This window comes from Saccopteryx bilineata, chromosome 5, assembly GCF_036850765.1.
Source record: "Saccopteryx bilineata isolate mSacBil1 chromosome 5, mSacBil1_pri_phased_curated, whole genome shotgun sequence".
NCBI classification, from domain to species: domain Eukaryota; kingdom Metazoa; phylum Chordata; class Mammalia; order Chiroptera; family Emballonuridae; genus Saccopteryx; species Saccopteryx bilineata.
In genome coordinates this window covers 12,920,107-12,935,184 of record NC_089494.1, presented here as the reverse complement: position 1 = coordinate 12,935,184, position 15,078 = coordinate 12,920,107, and the positions used below count along the sequence as shown (strand labels likewise).

The 15,078-nt window shown below is 37.9% G+C and overlaps 1 protein-coding gene across 3 annotated transcripts in view; it reads right to left on the bottom strand.

Moving 5' to 3' along the window:
* CUL3 (cullin 3) overlaps positions 1–15,078 on the bottom strand; it is a 110,325-nt gene that overhangs the window by 73,529 nt on the left and 21,718 nt on the right. The window contains exons 1-2 of one of the 3 annotated variants that reach the window (XM_066279031.1): positions 11,511–11,636; positions 10,217–10,343 (exon numbers count right to left, since the gene is read on the bottom strand). The exons of 1 other annotated variant lie outside the window; for it this stretch is intronic. In XM_066279031.1, the coding sequence (XP_066135128.1) occupies positions 10,217–10,264 (48 nt within the window). In that variant the 5' untranslated portion in view covers positions 10,265–10,343; positions 11,511–11,636. Of the gene's footprint in view, positions 1–10,216; positions 10,344–11,510; positions 11,709–15,078 lie in introns of those variants that run through there. One more of the 3 variants, XM_066279029.1, reaches the window with a different exon arrangement.

Below are 15,078 nucleotides of genomic sequence, written 5' to 3'. Positions count from 1 at the left end.
GGTTTAAAAGGGAAAAGTAGTATACCACAGAAGGACAACATGAGTTATCATTTGTAAAGTACTCCATTTCCAACTGTTAAGACAACAAGACATACATTAAAAGCCATGATAGTATCAGTGCCCTAAACAATGGGGACACTGACAGAATAAGTAGTAAAACATATACAAAGCATGCCAATATGGCAGTTAAATCTTCTTATTCTCTTGATACCACAGTGAAAAAAAACTATAGATCCTCAAGATAACGGGATCTGGTACCCAGTAGACTGACAAACACCAGTCTCAAAAAGAGGACGTCACAGCCCAAAATTACACTATGCTGAAATGGTGAAACACACTCTGTTGAACAGTGGCTAGATTTCAGTAATTATCTTGGGCAGGCAGAATTATTCCCCACATACAGAACACAACACATATCTCCAGTTCATGGATATAAACCATGATGGTTTCCACTTGCTTGCTAATAACATTCTTAGAGATTTCATTTTGACAATTACTGACTGCCAGCTATATGAAGGAGGAGACACAGAGATGAATGAAATAGGTCCTAGTTTGTTCATTCATTTATTTAATAAATATTAAAAGAATATCAATAGAAAATACAACAGAAGACAAGACAGTGCTTATAATCTACTCAACAATGTAAGCAGAAATAACTGGTGTTTAACATGGGTGAACTTGCTAAATAATAACACTTTAAACGTGGCTCTCCCCAAACATCTTTCCTCTACTAAACTTTCAAAGTAGAAGCTCTCAACTTCCTATACCCCTCACATCCCATGGGTGTCCTCTTCCTGGGTTTCTAACAATCCTATTCCCCACCCTTTCTCCAATAATTTCTTCCTCTTTTGGGATTACTGTATCCACAGTCAAGTAACTCTTCCACATCTTACTTAAGGGTCTGTACACCTAGCTCAGAGCCTTCCTCTTCTTTTGGACTACTTTCATCACACTAAGCAACTCCAATATCCACTGTCATGGGTTCACAGTTTCTTCCAGAAACTTTAAGTGAAAGAAAAGGACGAGTAAAAACGGCAGAACAAAAGGTAAGTAGCTATAAAGCACTGAAAACAGCCCTCCTTTACTCCATCTTCTAAACCTTTACTCCATCTTCTCCAGGCTCTCTTCCAAAATTAAAAATGAATGGCTCATACCACCCATAGAGTAAAAGCCAAACCCCCTACAATGTCTGCCAAAACTCTGCCCAAGTAACTCATTCTTATTTCCTACAAATGCACTTCAAGTGCAGATGGAAGTGCGATTTTCAACCTTTTTCATCTCACTGCACACACAAACTAAAATTCGGCAGCACACCAAAAAAATACATTACTTTTTGCCAACCTGATAAATATAGGTACAATTTTGACTGGCTTACAAAAACAGTAATAGTAATTACCTACCTTCTGTGCTCCTAAGTGACTTTTTAAAAAATCAGATGCCAGATTTTAAGTAAGGATTTCTGGTACCAAGAACTAACCAATCAGGTGCAACCTTATTATGCGACTAAAAGGATGCAACTCTATTACATGACCTATTTATTTATGGTTCAAGAAAGGGCATTCGCACTGGATGGCTATTACTGTGTTGGCTGCTGTCATTTTTTCATTACACAATCTAATGAAAAAGGAGTCAAGGCCCCTGACTAGTCAGGTTTGCATGTTTTAAAAATTCCTGGAGCACACTGGTTGAAAATCACTGATTTACACTGATCCTCCTGACCAAGGCTCATACCTATCTGCCTTTTTTACTTATGCCATTTCCCTACTGAGACTTTGCTTGGCCTTTATTCCCATAGCACGTCGTCAATAATCCCTTAAAGCTCATCAAGAGCAATCTCTTCTTTCTCCCTTGCCCTGCATTCCTCAGGCACGATTACCCTTCAAATCCAACTGCCTTACTAAAGTTGGGAGCTTCCTGCTGCAAGCATGGTATCATAATTGTTTTTTGGTGCCTGAAACCAGAAGAGTATCTTGGGCCTCTGAACCTATCTTTGCTAGTGAAAATCTTATTTTTGATTTTTACCAACATCCTTCATAATTCACTGCAATCATTATATTTTGTACATAAATGGCATTTAAAAATCTCTTTATAGTCATTCACATTTGCCTCCAAAGGAAGGAAAAGCACTTCATTATAAAAACTGAGTCCAGGCCCTGGCTGGTTGGCTCAGTGGTAGCGCATCGGCCCGGCATGTGTATGCCCTGGGTTCCATTCTCAGTGAGGGCCCACAGGAGAAGCACCCATCTGCTTCTCCACCTTTCCTCGTCTCCTTTCTATCTCTCTCTCTCTCTTCCCCTCCCACAGCCAAGGCTCCACTGGAACAAAGTTGGCCCAGGTGCTGAAGATGGTTCCATGGCCTCCGCCTCAGGCGCTAGACTGGCTCCGGCCATGATGGAGTAACACCCCAGATGGGCATGCCTGGTGGATCCTGGTCGGGCACATGCAGGAGTCTGTCTCTCTGCCTCCTTGCTTCTCACTTCAGGGGGAAAAAAAAAGAAAAAAGGCTGAGTGTGGCCTGACTGGTGGTGGCACAGTGGACAGAGTATCGACCTGAATGCTAAGGTGCCAGGTTTGAAACCCCGAGGTCACCAGCTTGAATATGGGCTCACTGGCTCGGCTGGAGCCCCCTGGTCAAAGCACATCTGAGAAAGCAATCAATTAACAACTAAAGTGCCATAACATGAATTGATGCTTCCTATCTCTCTCTTTCTCTCTCTGTCTCTCTCTCTCAAAAGAAAAAAGCAAAAGGAAAAAAGCTGAGTCTGCTTGACTGGCCTAAAAAATAGTCTAGAGCTTAACATAAAATTATCAACTTAATTTCCATATACAATTAGTACAGTCACCTAGACTTAGCTTTTATAAACATTTTAATTTACCTACACATAAACATAATATCTAAAGCTCTCCTCTAAAACTGAGGAGAATAATTCAGGTATGTAAGTCCAAAATGAGTTCTGCAAAGGCAGGAGTCTTGTAGACTAGTGCAAATGCTTAGCAGACCAGATCCTGGCACATAGTAGGTTCTCAATAGGCAGTTTTCTTAATGAACAAAAAGTGAGCAGCATGAAGCTCCTCTTATTTTGCCTTTCTCCCATTCAATCCAAGTAAGATATTATTTGAAGAATAAGATATGTGGATAGAAAGATTTTGAAAGCCACTTAAATAAATGTTCTTTTTAGCAATGAGAAGCTGTTTCTAGTGGAGTTAAAGTCAACATCTTTTTTGTTCAGCTACTTTTCTAAGAGGAAAACAAATCCTCAAAGTATTAGTCCTTATAAACTCATTTCTGAGGCTGCCATATTATTAAATTACTACTGTCTAGTAATATTATTACTATGTATAGAGAATGGGAAATGAAGCATAAAGCATATTTAAGAAACCTGTTAAATACCATAAAATTGAGATAAAATTCTTGACATGGTAAAACAAAAGAAAGTTTTCCCCGACTTTAAGAAACAATGAACAGTGGTAGAGTGTCAGCCTGGCATGTGGAAGTCCCAGGTTCGGCTCCAGATCAGGGCACACAGGTGAAGTGCCCATCTGCTTCTCCACCCCTTCCCGCTCACTTTTCTTTCTCTCCCTCTTTCTGTCCTTTCCTTTCCTCCTGCAGCCAAAGTTCAATTAGAGCAAGCTGGCCCCAGGCACTGAGGATAGCTCCATGGCCTCCACCTCAGGCACTAAAAAATGGCTCCAGTTGCAATGGAGCAAGGGCCCAGATGGGCAGAACATCACCCCCTAGTGGGCTTGCCAGGTGGATCCAGTGGGGTACATGTGGAAGTCTGTCTCTGCCTCCCCTCCTCTCACTAAAATAAATAAAAATAACAAAAGTGTAAATATTTTTATTCTTAATATGTATTATGGCATAGGAATGAAGAACGGTAAGTAAACTGTAAAAACTATGATTCTCTTAAGTCTTAATAACCCAAAATTGTCAAAATATATAATTATCATATAATTTTAAGGTCCATTCAGGCTAAGAAAATCAATCCCAATCTCATTTTATAAACTAATAATCTGAAGTTCAGAAAAGTCTAGTAGATAATTTGTTCAAGACTGTTGGTGGCAGAACTAGCCCTGAAGTCCAGATCTTCCTACTTCCTACCCAGTACTTTTCCACTGCAGCTGCTCTAAGTTATTTATTACTAAACATGGAGTGCTCACAGTGGGGAAAAGATGAAAAGGCAAGTCCTAGGTTAATGTACTGTGATCTTAGAGACTGTCAAGTCTGAGCCCCAAAGAGGAATCTTCTGAGATAATCCCCCCCAACACCAAAACATGGTAAATATATTAAAATTCTGTCCAATATACCTCAATAAAACAGATTTATATACCTAAATAAATCTGCAGAAAAAAATCTAAAAAGACAACCCAACCCTTAGCTAAATCTACTCACAGGTAACAGAACTGATTATCCCTATTTCTGAATTGTCCTTTATCATTAGACACACACACACTCACAGAGAAAAACCACAACTCAGATAAGTGTTGAAATTAAGTTATTTTATAATTTAAAGTAAGCACTGAATTTTTTTAGCCAGAGAGACAGAGACAAAGAAAGGGACTGATAGGGACAGACAGAAAGGAAAGGAGAGAGATGAGAAGCATCAATTCTTTATTGCAGCACCTTAGTTGTTCATTGCTTTCTCATGTGTCTTGATGGGGGGGTGGGGCTACAGCTGAGCCAGCGATCTTGGGCTTCAAGCCAGCGACCCAACACTCAAGCTGGTGAGTGCTCAAGCGGGATTAGCCCGCACTCAAGCTGATAACCTCTGGGTTTCGAACCTGGGTTCTCTGTGTCCCAGGCCGGATGCTCTATCCCAGCGCCACCGCCTGGTCAGGCAGCACTGCATCTTGGAAGTACCACTAACACTCTAGCCATTTTTTAATCTCTACCACAATCCTCAAATTACCTGAAATGTTTAAATTGATCAGAGTTCAATCTGGATCCCCCATTTCTTTTCTGTGATCTTGACCACTTCCAGGGCTTTAAGTATCATCTGTATGCTCATAATCCCCAAATTTACAATTCCAGCCCAAACTTCTCAGAACTAGATTACCACACCCAATTGTACTGGCACCTTTAAAATATCCTACCCAAATGGCTTTTTTTAAAAACCCCATATCTATTAAAATAAGAAACTGAATTACTGATTTGTCTAAGAGTCCAAAACCTAGAAATCATCTTGGATTCTTCCCTCTTCTTCATTCTTGATAATCAGTCTGCCCACAACACTCTTTCTACTTCTGAAACATATCTCAAAACTGAAAACTTTTCTCTAGCCCCACTGTCACTACAGTAGTGCAAATCTCCACTATCACTCACTTGAAGCTATTGAATTACTCTTTTGTTCCCCTCACTTCAACTCTTGAGTCCTCCAACTTCTAAGCTATCTAACTAATTATTTACCACAGAGACCAGAGTAGTGTCTAAAACACTACATCAGAGCAAACACTGCCTTTTTTATAACGCTTGGATGACTCCCTACTGCACATATAACTAAGTATGAATCTTTATACCTGGGGTCAAGACCAGCCATAGCTGGCTTCTGTTTCCCTCTCCAAACTCATCTAGTCCCACTCCTCCTCGCAGCCAATTCTTAATTTCCCATTCACAACAGGTTGTTTTGGTCTTATTTTTTTTAATTTCTCTAGTCCAGAAATGAGTTAAGCATGGCCTGCTGTGTTTTTAAAATGAAGTTTCCTTGGGATACTGCCCCGCCACTCATTATGTGTGGCCTATCGCTGCTACTGGGCTACAATAGGACTTACGGAGCCTTGACAAAGAACACACGGCTCAAAAAGCCAAAAATACTGACTATTGGTCCTTTACAGGAAACGAGAAGTTTCACCGGCATTCCCTCTGCCTGGGTGCTCTTCAGTCCACATATCCCATGATCACCTTTTTTCTTTATATAGTGAATACAGACATTCAAATTTATCTCAGTTCTTTTTCTGAAAATAAAAAGTTCGTTTAACCATTTAATAGTTTCCAATTTTTAGGAAATAATATCCAATTAAACCAAGTTTCACTGTACCACTTATAAAGAGATTAAAGCATTCTTAAATTTTTTTTGTCTGTTTTGTTGGGGTGGGAGGCAATTTCTAATAACAGGGCTTTGAAATGACCAAGGATTTTAAAATGGCTTGAAGCTCATCAACTTGCACTACTCTTTTTTAAAAATTAAATTCATTGGGGCAACACCGGTTCACAAAACTCATACAAGTTTCAAATGTACAGCTCAACAAACACCTGCACACGGACAGCATCATGCACCCACCGCCCCAAGTGAAGTCTCCTTCATCCATATTATTCAAGTCCCAGTTTAAACATCATCTCTTCCTCAAAGAGCTCTTCCTTGGTCTATGTACTTGCCCTCACCATTTTTCTGTGCTACTGCATCCTGTTTTCTTCATTACATTTTGTAACTAAAAGTTTGTTTATCCATTCCGTAAGTGCTGGGGTCAGATGCATTCTATTTACCAGCATATTTCTTACACCTCAGTCAGAGCCTGGCCAATAGTAACTACCTTTGAATGTTGAATTCTGTCATAAGTCTTACAAGAATACATTTGAGGCTTTGTCAAAATAAGCTATTATTTAAAAATTCTTAAAACTGAAAGGTGGCAGAACATTTTCCTTCCAATATAACCATGCTTTTAAAGTTTATTTAGAAAAAATATGTTTTTAAAATAATCCCTGTGAATTCTGAACTGTTTTCATATTTACTAAAATAAGACAAGATTTTTCTCATGGCAAGTCGTATACAGGCCATATCACACCATCATTTTGCTTTGCAGTTTTGAGAAATTCACTGGATTCCTTTGGGTTTCAGTTTCCTCAGAGGAAACCTTCTTCTAGAGATAGAAAGAAAATTCTACTAAGAAAGGGAAATTAGCATTTAAGATTTCCTACACCTGCTTCAATTTTGGGAACTCATTTCCAAAGTCAATAGTCAGACACTCTCATCCCAAAGAAGTATTCGCACTTTCATATGCCCTCTGGTGGTCTGTACCACTCGGCTTTACTGGAAGTGTTTATTCCTCAAAATGTTCAGTTTTTCATCTCCAAATTAGGGCACCAATAAAATATAATGAACCAGCCTTATTCTACTGATTCCACATAAAAATTGTATTTCCTTTCAGTTCTCCAATGTGAAAAGACAGGTTGAGGCTATCTATGCCATAACCCTAAAAGATTCAAGTCGGTTCTACTGCTTTAAAAAAATGTATACATACACATATATGTGAATATATATGTATGTTAGGCAGTTCAGCTCACTGCTAAAATCATAGTGAACAAAACAGTTGATGAACAGACCATGTAGTAATGCTTCCCACACACAGGGGCTCTCTGCAGTAAGATGAGACAGCTAGCCTGGCACCGCCGAACTCGAGCCATTCCTACATCTCCAGTCAGAGGTGGAGTGAGGAGACTGCCCATGCTCGTTTCATGCAAACTACACTTATGTGTTCTTTATCAGAACCATTCCTAAAAGTCCCATTTAGTAGAACAAGCATGAAATTTCCTACATCAGGGGACAAATATTCTGGACTACTGCATGATGGCCCTGTCTGTTAATAGACTTCTTTAGGCAGTGTCTCCATACAGGAGTATGTATAATTACATTTTTCATAAAGTAAGAGTAAAAATCAAGTGAGATAAATGAAAAACACAAAAAAATCACAGATACTAGCAGAATTTCAAAAACTTAATTCAAATGAAATGAAGAATTACATATGATTAAATTGGTACATTTCCTAGTCAGAAATTGACAGTTTAAGCTGGTCAAATGAGCGTCTGTGAAAGAAAAAAATTAAAAGACATTTGTGGATGCTGGTGATACACCATTAATGCCTGTATAAAAGAAAGAAAAACTTAGTATATACATATTTAATCTTTTAGCACATTCATCTTGAATACATGTTCTTTGGAATATACTGGGGAATTGACTATATTTTAAAATTACAGTTAACCTAGATAGAGGACCACTTTAAGCAACTGAAAATATGCTAAAGTTCTCCCAGTTACCATGGGAGTTATTGATTAACATGACTTCAATTTCTACCTAACCATGATGCACAGTCCAGAACTCAATCACTTCAGCACTGACCTCACTCTCTGGCCTCCTCCCCTCGCCTCACTTTGGATGACCCTGTCCTCAACCACAGCACAGTGACTACAGATGTTTTTTCTGCGTCCGTGCCCAACTTACATAGCACAGCTTAATAAAAAATAAAATCACACATTCAGGCCATTTCCTAATGAGCCATCTTTTCCCTCACTTGGCAATTCCTTAGTATATTCTCCACAAAGGCTAACTCAACCTCTTCACCTCATTTTCAGGCTCAGTTATTAGATTCATTAATAGTTTTAGAACTAAAGAATCTCAGAGATATTACTGCCAATTCCTTCATTTTAATTACACAAACTAAGACTTTGAATGTAAAGGACTACAGCTTTACAAACACTGAGCCAGTAAACTTGAAGCCCCTCCTGCCCCCGGAAGGCTAGCATAGCTTTGCATCTTGAGTAACTCACTACGAATGCCTCAGGAGCCAATCGGCAGAGAAGTCAAGGCATTAGCCTGAAGCCACACCGAATGTTTCATCTGGGCTGCTCCCTGTGCATCTGGGCAAGTCATTAGTTCTCTGTGCCTCAGTTCCTTCACTTATGAAACAGAAATAACAGTATCTGGCTTATTGTGACATTACCTAAGCTAATACTAGTAAAAAACATTAGAACTGGAGCTGCAAAGAGTAATGAAGAGTCAGTTGTGATTGTTACCATCATTCCGTACAGAACTCTGGCAGATGAGAACATGCCCCTCTTCTAACTTACTTCCTCTTTGTTCCCAACTCACTCCACATCCAAGGTATCTCAGTTGCTGCAATCTTCTCTCCCTTCACAAGTTTTAAGCTAAATTTGTCCACTCTATTTTTCTTCTTTCTTTTGATGCCAAACTTCTTAAATGAGTCTTCTTTCTTTTCCCATATCTATTTAACCAGTTTGCTTTTGAAGATTCATCCCTTAGCTCTGGGATTTTCGGTCTCTGAACTCTAATGCTCAGTCTTCAATGTATGCAAACAACTGACAAGTCTTGATCTTCAGTGTTGAGCTCCTGCCCAAGCTCTAAACCTGTGCATCTTCAAACACATTTCTACCTGAGCATCTTATTACGATATCACACTCAATTTTCCTCAAATGTAAAATAATTGCTAAGGTGTCTTCCAACTACAAAAAAATTCCAATACAATCTAAAACAAAATTAGTCATTTCCTGTACTCATTCCCAATTAGTCTTCCACTGTTCACAATATTTCTATTGGGGGCACCATCATTCCCCTAGTAACCAAATTCTATCCAGTCTTAATTTAGAATTTCTGACATCATTCATTCTTTTCCAGCCTATGCTTTCCTCAGATCTTTCCAAGTTTTCTCTTGTCTAGAAAACAGCCTTCCAACTCTACAAATCTGTCACTTCCATCTTAATCTCCCTAAACTGCCATCACACCATCACCTACTTACAAACAACAAATAACCTCACTGTTAAGTCCAAATCCCGAACCTGGTCTTCAATTTCTTCCCAAACCATTTTTGCAACACTATAATCTAATTCTTATAAATTATTATGCACCTCAATCAAAATCCGCTTATCACCTACGTGTACATTTCTGTATAATCATGTGATATATGCAATCCCTGGAATGCTTTCCGCATTATTCATCTATATCCTAAATTTGTTCTGATTAAGTTCAATTTGAACCTTTCTCATGAAGTTTTACAGCCTAGCCTAACTTATTTACTTAATTATATGATGTCTCACTGTTATCTATCTGTGTATCATCTCTCACAGCAGAGTAAAAACAAATCTAGGAAGGGATAGTATCACATCTCTGTATGCCCCGTGTTTTCCTAGAAAGTTGTGCATGGTAGGCACTTAACAAAAACCTGTTGAATTGCATGAAGAACACAATCACCTGCTTTATGAGATAGTAGCTACGGCTCATATAATCCCACTTAAGAGAAAGAACTTGCCAAGAAATAGACATAAAAAGTAACTATTCTGTAACCACTAAAGTATAATAATGATTCATGCAAGAATCATCAATGGATGCTAAAACCATCACATGAAAGTTTCTTGGGGAACAGGATATTTATACAGTCTCAAAATATATCTGAACAAATTACTTATGAATTACAAAGGGAAAAAAGGTACCTTTACAGTGGAGAAATCTGGCGGACACCAACTGATCAAAGTTAACATCACCAATAATGGGATAAACTGACATCATGTGCCTCCTGATGTGATGCACTGAGGACACAACATCACTTATGTATTATTCCTGCCAAAAATGCACAACCTGAAACTAGTCATGAGGAAACAATCAGACAAACCAAAAAACTGAGGGACAGTCTACAAAACAACTGACCTATACTCTTCAAAAAGGTCAATGTGTTGAAAGACAAAGAAAGGCTGAGGAATTGTGTGTGTGATCCTGGATTGGATCCTGGATCAGAAAACAAACTGCTATAAAGGACATCACTACTACACAGAACAAGGGTGAATTCATATGTGGACTGTATTACATAACAGTATTATATTAATGTTAAACTGCCTGATTTTCAACATTGTTCTTTGGTTAAGTAGAATTTCCTTGTTCTTAGGAGAAACATTCCCAAGTATTTGAGGGTAAATATATCTAAAACTTATTCTCTAATTGTTCAGCAATAACAGTATCAATAATAGTAATAACAAGTGTCAATAAAAAGATTGGCAAAAATGTGGCAAAATGTTAACAATTGGTAAATCTACAATAAAAGAGATCACTGTACTACTGGTTGGTGCAACTTTTCCATTTTTCAAAAATAAAATTTAAAAAGTAAATACCCTAATACCACACAAAAACTCTGAGAAGTTTTTATTTATCTGTGGTATTTAAATTTTATCTGACAATCTTAAAGCAAGACATACTTGCAGTGGAAGAGTTTGCTCTATAAAAACGTGTTCTTAAAAACTAAATACATCTTTTTGGAACCAAAGAACCATTTTGTAATATTAACAGCCCACCACTATTCTTTAAATTCATATTTCTATAGTAAAACTCAGTTAAAATTAATAAAGTCAACATTAAATGGTGAAAAGTCTTAGATAATGTCTTAAACAATGTAGTTTTAATATTTCAACTATACAGAGAAACTAGAAAAAGCTAATATTGATAAAGCATTTAAAAAAATGGTCTATAATTAACATAATAAACATTTATAAATTACTAAAGTTTGCTTCCTTAGAGAATATTTGTCATAGATCTCAAATTTTATCTTTTAATTATCAATAATTCTGATTTAGCTGATTATAAGTTTTGAGTAAGGTTTTGTAATACAGTCATTAATTAGTATTTCTATAGGCTTCCTGGAGCCTTTAAAAATAATACTTCTAGTGGAAGTAAAATACGATATAAAGGATTTTCTAATTTCAATATAATTAGCAACAGTCCTTCAAAGTTGGATACCTTATTTATGAGATGTTCGGTAACAACTTCTCTTAGTCCAGTGTAGAGCTTTTCTCCATGTTTATGCAAAACCATTGTATACGCATTTCTATAGAGCTCCTCAAAACTAAGACCACTGTTATTCTTACGCTGGATTTCTTGAATTGCATTTTTCAGAAGGTCCCAAATGCTGTTTACATATTTTTCATCCATGGTCATCTGTAATATCCAAGAGAGAAAAAGAGACAAAAACAAAACAAAAAAAAAAAAACCAATGGTTGAAAATTTGTCTGTATTTGTCCATTTAGTAAATATTTTATTATATGACTATTATAATAAAACTCTATGACTTATAAGGATATTAACAATCTGTTTTAACAGAAAAAATACATTTTAAAAGTTTTAAAGTTGATAAACAATTTTTTAAAAATTCTTTTAAGACATCCCTCCCTTTTTATTTTCAGCAGAACCCTCCACTTGAAATAAAATCATAGTCTGACCTGTGGTGGCGCAGTGGATAAAGCATGAACCTGGAATGCTGAGGCAGCAGGTTCAAAACCCTGGGATTGCCTGGTCAAGGCACATTTGGGAGTTGATGCTTCCTGCTCCTCCCCCCTTCTCTTTCTCTCCCCTTTCTCTAAAATGAGTAAATAAAAATGTTTAAAAACAAAATTTTAAATCAAAATCATAATCCTTGATGTTAATACTTGCTTTAGCCGTAAGTGTAAGACGTCTTGCCCCTAAGTTTATTTAGTACAACACAAGCTCAGAGATTTCCTCTCCTGAAGATTTATAGAGCTCCTGAGCAAATTAAAGACTGGGAGAAGACCTGCAATTAAAAACAAAACAAACAAAAACAAAACAAAACAAAAAACCCGCCACATTTTCTCTGTTTAACCTACCAACCTACCATTCTCTCATCTTCCTCCTTTCCCAGATTAGACTCCACGGTCCATCATGTGTAGCTACCTTTTAAACATTTTTAAGTCACTTGCCCTCTTTCTCCCTCCAAAGTACATGCCATTCTAAGCCTCAACTGCCTACCTACACTTCACCTGCACCCAAGTGGTAGAAAGCAAATGAAGAATTAACACATACATCTATACTCAATTTATCTCAGTTTAAATTCATGACCACTAATCACAAGTGGGGCCTTCGTACAATCCTACAATCCTACTTTTCTATCTACTGACCCAACTCTCCTAGATTTTACAGTCTCCTTCGTCCTCACACTAAGATAATGACTTACTTTCTGTTCCACCGAGGAAACAAGGAACAACCTGAAAAGAAGCTGCACAAACTCACCATATCCACTAACCTACTGGTTGCATACCAATATAATCTGCTAGTTGTGCCCCAAATGCCAAATTCTTATACTCAAACGATAGCACAGGGACCCAAAACAAAGGTAAATTCTAGGAATCTGTTAGAAATGGATAATTTCAGACTGCAACACAGACCCACAAAACTATAACCTGCATTTTAACAAGAACCCTAGGTGATAAAATACACGGGATGAAGTTTAACAAGTACTGCTCTAGTTCTATCACAACAGACCTATTCAAAGACCCGTTTAGCAACTTTACTTTCTAGCATCATCAAACTTTTTCCTCTCTGCTACATAATTTTCATCTGCATTCAAAATAACCAGTTTCCCATCTATAAACAAACAGGTAAGTCCTCACAACTCCACATATTTCTCAAGCGCCACCTAACTTCTTTCTTCACCAGTAACACAACATTGCAGGGCAGGGGAGAAGGAGAACTCTATGTTGACTGTCCCAGGTCCTATTTTTCCCATTACATCTTAAAGCCCCTCTAGTAAGGCTTCTACCTCTACCATTTCACTGAGACTACTCCTGAGGTCACCAGTGACTTCCACATTGCTAAATTTAATGATGAAAGTCTCAGTTCTTATCTTACTTGACCTACCTGGCAGCAGTTGAAAGAACTGTTCATTCCTACTTGAAATAGACTCCTCACTTGCCTTCCAAGCACTACAATCTCTCAGTTTGCCTTCTATCCAGTGGCCCCTATTCTTCAGTCTGCTTACCGTATTTTTTACTCATCACAACCTCCAACCTTACAGCTCACTTTCTGAACCTTTTGTTTACCCACACTGCTTTAAAAAGGCAAAGCTGACATCATCTATTCTCATGACTTTAACCTCAAAATGTATATATCCTATTTGATTGGCCCTCTCCCTTAATCTCAGAGCTATATATTCAGTTTCCTATTCTACTTGAATGTTTGATATCAAGTTTAAAACAGAAACCCTAGTCTTCTTCCCTAAGTCGCTTCTCATGCAGTCTTCACCAACCGAGAAAATGTCCAATCCATTTGCTAATGCCAAAAAGCTTGTAACCCTTTTTACACCCTTACCTCCTTTCTAATTCAACAGGAATTTCTGTTGCCTCTACCCTCAAAATGTACCCAGAATCTAAGACATAATCACCACGGCCACTGCTACTAGCCCTGTCCAAACCATCATCTCTCAAATACTGTTACGGCCTCTGAACTAATCTGTTCCTGCTCTTGGCCTATTATTACAAAGCAACCAGACTGACCTTCTGAAAACATAAACCAAATCATGTCACTCATCTCTTCACAACCCTCAAGTGACTTCTCATTTTGCTTGGAACTGAAGTCGAAGTCCTTAGACTAGCCAACAAAAACCTTATTCCACCTGATAATCTTGGACTTTAGCTAGTCCTCCTTGCTCACTCTGCTCCAGTCACACCAGCTTCCTTGCTTTGGAATACGCCAATCAAGCTTGCTTTAAGATATTTCTATCTGATACTGTCTCTGAAAGGTTCTTATCCCAAATAGCTGCACGGTTTATTCACTCGTCAACCTCAAAACTCTACTCAATCGTCACCTTAAAATGAAGCTTTACCTGCACACTCTTTTTAAAATAGCAATGCCTCTTACTAGAGACCCTCAAATTCCAACCCCACATTCCTTATTTCTTTTCTTGGCATCCCTCCATCCCAGCCAAATATCAGCTCCATGAAGGCAGGAATATTTCTCACTGGTGAATCTCTCACCCACTAAAATCATACCTGGCATATAACAGGCACTTATACTTGTTGACTGAATGCTTTCCTGTTAATTCATAGCAAAGGAGTTCTTTTTATGCTCTGTATCTTACAAGTTCTGCATTCATTTCTGATCTGAACTGGACTGAAATCACTAAGTTAGGAGAATTCACTCCTAACAGAGCAAGAAAAAAACCTTTGGAAGTGAAGGATACGCTTACTGTATAGACTGTAGTGACGGTTTCACAGGACTCACCTCCAAACTCATCAAGTTGCATACATTAAATATGTACATTTTTTTGTATGCCAATCATGCAACCTCCATAAAGTGGTTCAAAAAACCCTTCTCCAAGCCATGTCTAATGGGTATGAATGTGAAAGAGAAAGAAGTAAGGAGGTAAAATACAGTGTATCCGTAAAGTCATGGTGCACTTTTGACCAGTCACAGGAAAGCATCAAAAGATAAGAAATGTGAAATCTGCACCAAATAAAAGGAAAACCCTCCCAGTTTCTGTAGGATGATGTGGCAGCATGTGCACATGTGCAGATGA